We start from the raw sequence: 8027 nt of genomic DNA, 5'->3' as shown, positions 1-8027 counted from the left end.
TATATATATACGGTTGGTTTCTTTCAGTTTCTGTCTACAAAATCCACTCACAAGGCTTTGGTTGGTCTGAGGCTATAGCAGAAGACACATGCCAGGTCACTACACAGTGGGACTGAACCCAGGACCGTGTGCTTTGGAACCAAGTTTCTTACCATACAGCCACACCTGCACCTATGTATATGTGTGTGTATGGGTGTATATATGTATGCATTATATATGTGTATATATATATGTATATGTGTACTTATTACATGTACATCTATATATATACATCTATACATTTACAGCTATACATATACATGTATCTATATATACATATCTATATATATATATATATATATATATATGTGTGTGTGTGTGTGTATGTATGTATGTATGTATGTATGCCTGTATCTATGTGAGATAATATAGTTTCAGTATTAAAGTGAAACTATCTGACATTACAATAGAGAGATGTTATTGTTTCACTTTTGACACGTAATACTGAAATAGTGGAGGAGATATGATATTGCTCTGGGTTCGCACTAGGCCAGAAGTTTAAAATGTTTTTGGCCTATGACACTACATGGACCCTAAGTAAGGCATGTGTAAAATTTAAATGAAATTGGTTGTGTACTCAAGTTTTAGGGATTCACACAGACACACATTCTCATCTTTATATATAAATATTAACTTTGTTTTTATCCACTAATTTCTATGCCTGAGATTGCTTCTGGTTCTTTGATACATAACTGCATTTATTTGTACTATTTTTTAATATTGTTTTAAGCAAAATGTTCACTTTGTATGTTCAAAACTTTTTTCTATTTGTATATAGTCACTCACCTCTCCAGTTAAAAAGAAAGACTAGTTCAGATTTAGATGAGTTACTTCTCAAGAGAAAAAAGGTATGTACCAGGAAATAGTTCTTTTATTATTTAGAATATAGTTTTGGAGGCTATTTAAGTTAAAAATTGAAGGTTTATATAAAATTTAAATAAGGGCTATCCCGTTCTTTGACAGTATTTTAAAATATATGATGGTAGTCCCTTGTCCAAGAAAGATGGTTCAGCAATTTCTTGCTGAACAGCCTGCACAAATGATTTGATTATAACGATCAAATATATGTGCTGTACAGCTTACTCTCTCCATCAAATCAACATTGCCTGAACAGGTAGGTGCATGGTGTACCACACCATTAGGTGTTGAAATGATTGAAGGGCAACATGAGATGAAGTGTTTTGCTCAAGAACATAATGCACCACCCAGTCTGAGAATTGAAACCATGATCTTGTGATCATGAGTGCAACACCCTAACCACTAGACCATGGGCCCTCAATACCAAAATATGTTTAATCATCTGAATGGCCCAATATTATGATGTAAGTCGGTGCTGTTACGCACAGCCCTTACAATCATTGATTCAAATTATTGCTAATTATTGAAAGCTTCAGTTTTAGAGTATTTTAATAATGCTTGTGGGGATGGGCTTTTATTAAAAACAGAAATTTATTGGCAAATTTTTATGTTGTTCTTTCATAGTGCAATATATGAACTCTTCATTGATAGACAAGTTATATTTTTAATGTTGAATGCATACCATTAACATCATTACTATTTTTAATGACCTGATTATGACTCATTAAAAAAAAAATTTTTTAATCCGTTATTCATAAGATAATGAGCACCTATACAGTCACAAATAAATATAGCTATGAAAAACTCCTAAGTTAACAAGTCATGTTTTCTGGCCTATAGGAACATAACACCATTTATAAAGAGCAAATGTTAGAAACTAGTATATTAACCACTTGTCTATACACAGTATACAACTATTACATCAACCAGTTCGAGTTCAGGATTGAGAGTTACCCCCCCAAAAAAAACAAATATAACTAATTTTTCATTATCTTAAATACATGCAAAAGATAATCTAGCATTTATGGTTCAAAACAGTTTTTAACATTGTATTATATTGGTTTCAAATTTCAGCACAAGGCCAGCAATTTCAGGAGGTCATAAGTATCTTCCTCAGTTGTTCATGTATGTCATACAAATCAAGGTTAATGTAGGCAATGTACATAAATAGTGAAGGAAAATAACCAAGATCTATGACTGAAATTGTTTTCAGTAAATTTTTGCTTACCAGTTTCTCATTACTTATAACTAACCCCTTTCCTCTTTCTACTGCAGACTTTAATTGGAATTTTTCATAATGATTCATTTTAATCCATGTTAAAATTCTGTTCTTGAGTTCATAACATTTAATAGTTTTATTTTCTTCTTCAGACTGTTGTGAATGGAAATAAAGAAAGCTATCGCAGAAGAAATAATATAAAACGTTGCACATTGGATACTATTATACCACCACTTTCCAATTTTGATGGAATTAATCACCCTTTTAGAACTGATTTAGAGCAAAAGATGGAAAAAGAAAGACTAAAATTGAAAGAAAAAATTTTGAACTTTTACCAAAGTGATTTTGACCAAGAAAAGATTGAAGAATTAACCAAAGAACTAGAAGCATTTAGTCAACAGAAACAACCATTGAAACAAAAAGGAAGAAGAAAAATGAACAGCTTAAAATGTAAACCATCTCCACCAGCTTCCTCACGAAACCGAGGTAACTCAGTCTACACAGCCAATGATGATAGCCTTTCAAAGAACAACCTCAAGCAGATGTCCTCTTCAGTCAGTGATTATATCAGTGTAGTGAATAAATTTGCCAAAAAAGAAACATTTCATGTGTTGGCACGCCGTTTTATTCAGCAGGGCCAAGTCCAGTATCTAATTCAGTGGGATGGTGTGCTTTCCTGAAAAGTTTGCTTTTCTAATTTGTGTATGAGAACTCTGTAAATGCATTTAAGGAAAATTCAACTATATTGGCTCTTGTTATGTAATGCTATTTTACTCATCACCCAACATGTAAACATTGTGACACTTTATGGTTTGATTTGCTCAACTCATAAAAATTCAAATTTAGTTTTTTTTTTTTTTTTTACATTGCCAATATGAACTCTCCCAAAGAGTAATCTGTTTTAGTTACAACAATAAGAAAGCCTCTATATGGTCACTCAAACTGTAAGAAATAGCCAAATCTCCCTTAAATTACAGCCTACTATCTTACAAAGAAAAAAATGAGGACACATTGGATAATATAGTCTTATTTTTGCTATATCCAGAAAACAAAATGGGTGGTCACAGTTGGAATGCCATTGACTGTAGGTTTGCTTAAAGAAAGCTGATGTGGGGCTCAACAACATCCATCCATGTGGAAAAAAATGGAGCTATATAAATGTTTACTGACGTTTAAAAATGTTCTTATATTGAACTGATTATTTGCTATCATCACTGCTAATTATGTCATGGGACTACGTTTTTTTCTTTTTCCAACATCTAATGTTAAAATCTAATTGTTATTTTTAATATTCTTGTTCTTTTTAAATGACTGGTGGTTTATTTTTTTATATGCATTTATGAATCAGAGTTTTAAAAATATAAATATACAATTCTACTGTCATTTAAAATGGTTGACCATCAAATTCAGTATATTTTATTAATAATGTTTCAAGAAATAAACAAAAAATTATTATCCATGTGAATATATATATATATATATATGTATGTATGTGTGTGTGTATGTATATATGTATGTATTTGTACACATACACACACCAACATAAAGGAATTTGTGGTTTTTCTTTTCCTATTTGAAAATATTAACTCCAAATACTTAAGGTAGATCTTTGTATATACGTTCGAAAACCTATTATTATTGATGTTAACATTTTCCCCTCCCTGTTGCAATGAATTGGAAATATCAGTAAAACCAAAAAGATTTGTAGACTGACAGGGATAGCTTCAGTCAAACCACTGTCCTTGCATCTTTAGAGATAACAGAAAGTAAACTTTTACTGTTAGAGTCTGAGAGTACTTAAAATGGAACCTTTTTTTTTTTCTTCATGAAAATGCATATGGATGTTATTTACTGTAGTATTATCTTGTATGGTGCCCCTGCAACATATGAACATTATGGACCACATACCACTCCCTGTGGCTGACATGTTGTCTCCTAACACTGTTACAATGGTTTCTGCTTCCTCTGAGCCGCTTGGTTATGTGTCACTTGCCTACATTTGACCAGCATTTGAGCCATGACAATCCTGTCTTTTCTGGAATATTACATAGTGTTTATCCTATACATTTAACCATTTAAATCACCTGGAATGCTTGCTGCCAGTCCCACTGTCTATTTTCTTTATCAGTACCAATCAGAGAACGTCAGATACAACCAACAATCACAAGACAAAAATATTATAATTCATGTACAACATTCACTATTATACACATAGAAATCAAAACAATGCAGAAATATAGAGTAATCACAGATACCGCATTTAGTCAACAGAAACAACAAAAGTGTACAAAATATATTAGATCTATCATGGATTAATACCAGTCCTGCTTGGGTTTCCAATCTCTTTACAATAAACACAAAAGCAATACATTATCTCTCTCATAACACGGACACAGACCAGCTACACGACAATGAAATAAAATTAAAGCTCACAGGAACAGTTTTTACTGCAGTAAGCTTCAACCCTTACATTACATGAAAAAAAACTCTCCAAACATAACATTCCAGGACACTATTACAATATCCTGAAAAAACTCTTCTCTCTCAATCCAGGGAAGCAGAAGGAAGTACATATACTCACAGAAATATTCTTACTGGCTCCAACCAATACTAAGAATGTACACCCCCAGCAATATGTAGAGACAGCAATTGTTATGCTCTGACCAAATCCATTTTGCCTGCCTCCAGTGATACCACTAGAATCTACCAGTGTACAGAAATCACCTGAATAGTGGAGAGAATGCAAACTGTAACCTTACACTTCTGAAGTCTACCATTCCATGTCAGAGTATACAGTAGGAGTCCTCAGCTGGGTGGAGACAGTGTCATTGAAAAGCTGGATGAGTGGATTGCATCTTATCATCGAGCCAAGTACCTGCTCCATCAGGGTTGACCTTCCACTACACAATAGCTTCTTTGCACCAGTCCTTCTTTCCCAGAGCATCAGTCCTCAGGAACTTCCATCTGCCAGTTTTTCCTACAGCTGTTCAAGAACATGAACTACATCAGGTTATAAAGAATAAGAAAAATTATATATTCATAAAGGGACTGTCTCTTTCTAGTACAAAAATGGTAGCATGATTGACCTAAGGGTTTCCAATATTTTTTTTTTTACCCTCAATGGTTGTCAATTGATCTTAAATTCCACCCTATTTACCTGAATACAAAGATATTGCATCAGCCTTTCTCTATTTTTGTTGTTCTCTGATACATTATGAATATGCTATATTTACAAATAAATAAGAATACTCTTGTAATTAATATCTTAACAGCGATAAAAGTTTAATAATTTAAATACAGATTTGAAGAAGTTTAAATTAAAAAATTTATTTTTTTTATTTGTACAACTTTTGAAAACAAACTTCACGAAACATTTTACACATATTTACTCTCATTTATTCTGGCTTTCAACATCATAAGCTGAAAATGCTGAGTCTTCAGTTTGTGTAGAGACTTCATGTGATACCATTTTAACGTGGACAGGATTGGTTTTTAAAAAGTATTTACGCTCTTCTGAGTCTTCGCGAAAGAATAATGAAAATATGCTTCTAAAAATTAGTAGTATTCCTGCAACTAGGAGCACTGAACCTGAAAATCAGAACAAAGTTTACTGTATTAACCACTGACGCAACAATAGAAATTTCAATGTCATCATTGACATCTGCTTTAATTTGTTTTAACCATCACAGTTAAGGTTATAATAATGATTACATATAAACTTTGAATTTGTAAATGATAAATTACAACTTTAGAAATTTAATGTCTGATTTTGTGAACTTGAATTAATATTTGACAACAATGACCACTTGTTTTAGTCCATATGCTTTTCTAAGCCAATAGGTGCTTGCTTCTCCAGTGCTTAAATTAATAAGGGACCGTCTACATTAGGGGTGGGGAATATGCAACCTTTGGAGTCTTTCTGGAAGAAGATTGGATTTTGAAATAGTAATTTTTTTTTTTAACATAAAAGCACCTACTACATTGTTGGAGTGGTTGGCGTTAGGAAGGACATCCAGCTGTAGAAACTCTGCCAAATCATATTGGAGCCTGGTGTAGCCATCTGGTTCGCCAGTCCTCAGTCAAATCGTCCAACCCATGCTAGCATGGAAGGCGGACGTTAAACGAAACAATGATGATATATGTACAAACAAATGTCAAGACTATGATAATTTCCAGTAGAGCAACTGATAACATTTAGATAAATTTTAGTTGTTATTGTAATATTTGTATAGTTTATACACTGTTTCTTTTTTTCTGTAGTTTTACTTTCTTCAGCATATCAGTGATATCCCCATTTGCAGCCCTAGTTGTGTAGGGTTCTTCTATTGTCTGGTATAGGTTAAGTCTAGTTTAACTGATTTTACCGTCTTTCATTTCATTTTTATATTAAGGGATTATAAAGCTCTTAAATCTAATTGGAAGTAGATCAAAGTTGTAGTTATTAGCATCAGGAATCTAGTGTTTACAAGATTTTAACCCAATAAATCTTCAAATCACACTTTTCTCTCAACCCTTTTGATACTAACCCACCTTAGATACAAACTTCTTGTTTTAACCCTTTTGTTACCAATCCGGCTCTGGCTCTGAGTACAAATGTCTTTGTTTTCATAAGTTTTGAATTAAAATCTTCCACCAAACCTTAGTCGCAATTTATGTTCCTAACACTAGCTGAATGGTAACTAAGTTAAGTTATTTTACTAAATTCTTTGTTTATTTAAAGTAATTGAAAGAAACGCAGAGCATCACAAAAATACAGTAACGAAAGGGTTAAAGTGATTTGAATTTAAACAGAATATCAACATTTCATGTTAATTTATTTCCCAAACACCTGATTAATAATAACAAAGTTATTTTACTACGTTTTTCATTATTTTAAAAATTAATTGAAACAACAGCAATGTGTTTTTAACAGAAATATGGGAACAAAAGAGTTAAGAAGGGAAAGATATGCTGGCCATTGCCAGAATATATTTATGTCTGCAGGATCAGGGTTATCCCGGGGCTTTAAAAACTAAATCTTCTTACACATGTATATCTTATAGTCTGTCTTTGTTGTCCAGTGACAGAACCATTAAACTTTAATATTTTTTAAAAAATGGAATGTAAGAAAAAATTAATGCAGAAGTCATCATTTACATAAATTTTCTTGACGTTTATCATGTACTTAGCTTTAAAGTATAGTTTCAGCTTTTTTATGGAGGATAAAATAAGAAGAGATAATCTGTATAGTGTTCAAGTTTTATACAGTCAGATTAATAGAAAAATGTAGATGAGTGTTAGAAGATTCAGTCAAATAGGTACACAACAGAAAATGTAGGATGCTGTGATATACTTGGAAGTATTATATGAACTGATGCTAGGAAAGAACCAAGATTATATCTCGAGTTTTTGAATAAGTGTGGTAGATACTGTATAATAAATGTATAAGTTATCTAGAAAAATTCTTTAGGTCCATGTTAAAGAGTGTATGAAATATAGTGCTCTGTTATGAAAAAAATTAACATAATTACCCAATGCTTCCTAAGTTGATTTATCATATATTTGGAACAGTTTACTCTTACATTTAAGTAATCCATTAATACTTACCTCCAATTTGACCATCAGTAGTGTGTTTAGAGATCCAGAAAGTCGGTAAAGACATTACTATGTAAAAAATTCCTTTTTTCCATTTACTCACAAATGTTACTACTTTCCAACAGACACAGTAGCAGCAACCATTCTCTCTGAAGACAGGAAACAAAAATTTATTCAAGTAAAACATAACTAACCTTTTAACACCAATTTGGTCATACTGAAATGTTCAAATTTTAAGAATTCCATAACATGAATAATATTAAGATTCGATATGGTTAACAACAAAATATATTAAGTCATATATTTTAATAAAAGCCTTTAATTTAGTTCATATTGA

General features: G+C 32.0%; 2 protein-coding genes across 7 annotated transcripts in view; one reads left to right on the top strand and one right to left on the bottom strand.

Annotated features, from left to right (window-relative positions):
• LOC106882380 (metal-response element-binding transcription factor 2) overlaps positions 1-3581 on the top strand; it is a 42421-nt gene extending 38840 nt beyond the window's left edge. For all 5 annotated transcript variants that reach the window (XM_014933041.2, XM_014933042.2, XM_014933039.2 and 2 more), the window contains 2 exons: positions 818-887; positions 2269-3581. In XM_014933041.2, coding sequence (XP_014788527.1) covers positions 818-887; positions 2269-2796 — 598 coding nt within the window. In that variant the 3' untranslated portion in view covers positions 2797-3581. The remainder of the gene's footprint in view (positions 1-817; positions 888-2268) is intronic.
• Positions 3582-5427: 1846 nt separating this feature from the next.
• Positions 5428-8027, bottom strand: part of LOC106882382 (uncharacterized) — a 36062-nt gene continuing 33462 nt past the window's right edge. For both annotated transcript variants that reach the window (XM_052971514.1, XM_014933043.2), the window contains exons 5-6: positions 7703-7839; positions 5428-5704 (exon numbers count right to left, since the gene is read on the bottom strand). In XM_052971514.1, the coding sequence (XP_052827474.1) occupies positions 5508-5704; positions 7703-7839 (334 nt within the window). In that variant the 3' untranslated portion in view covers positions 5428-5507. The remainder of the gene's footprint in view (positions 5705-7702; positions 7840-8027) is intronic.

This window comes from Octopus bimaculoides, chromosome 1 (genome assembly GCF_001194135.2).
Source record: "Octopus bimaculoides isolate UCB-OBI-ISO-001 chromosome 1, ASM119413v2, whole genome shotgun sequence".
Taxonomy (NCBI): Eukaryota; Metazoa; Mollusca; class Cephalopoda; order Octopoda; family Octopodidae; genus Octopus; species Octopus bimaculoides.
The sequence above is the reverse complement of the archived record's forward strand: the minus strand, read 5'-3'. Positions and strand labels throughout refer to the sequence as shown.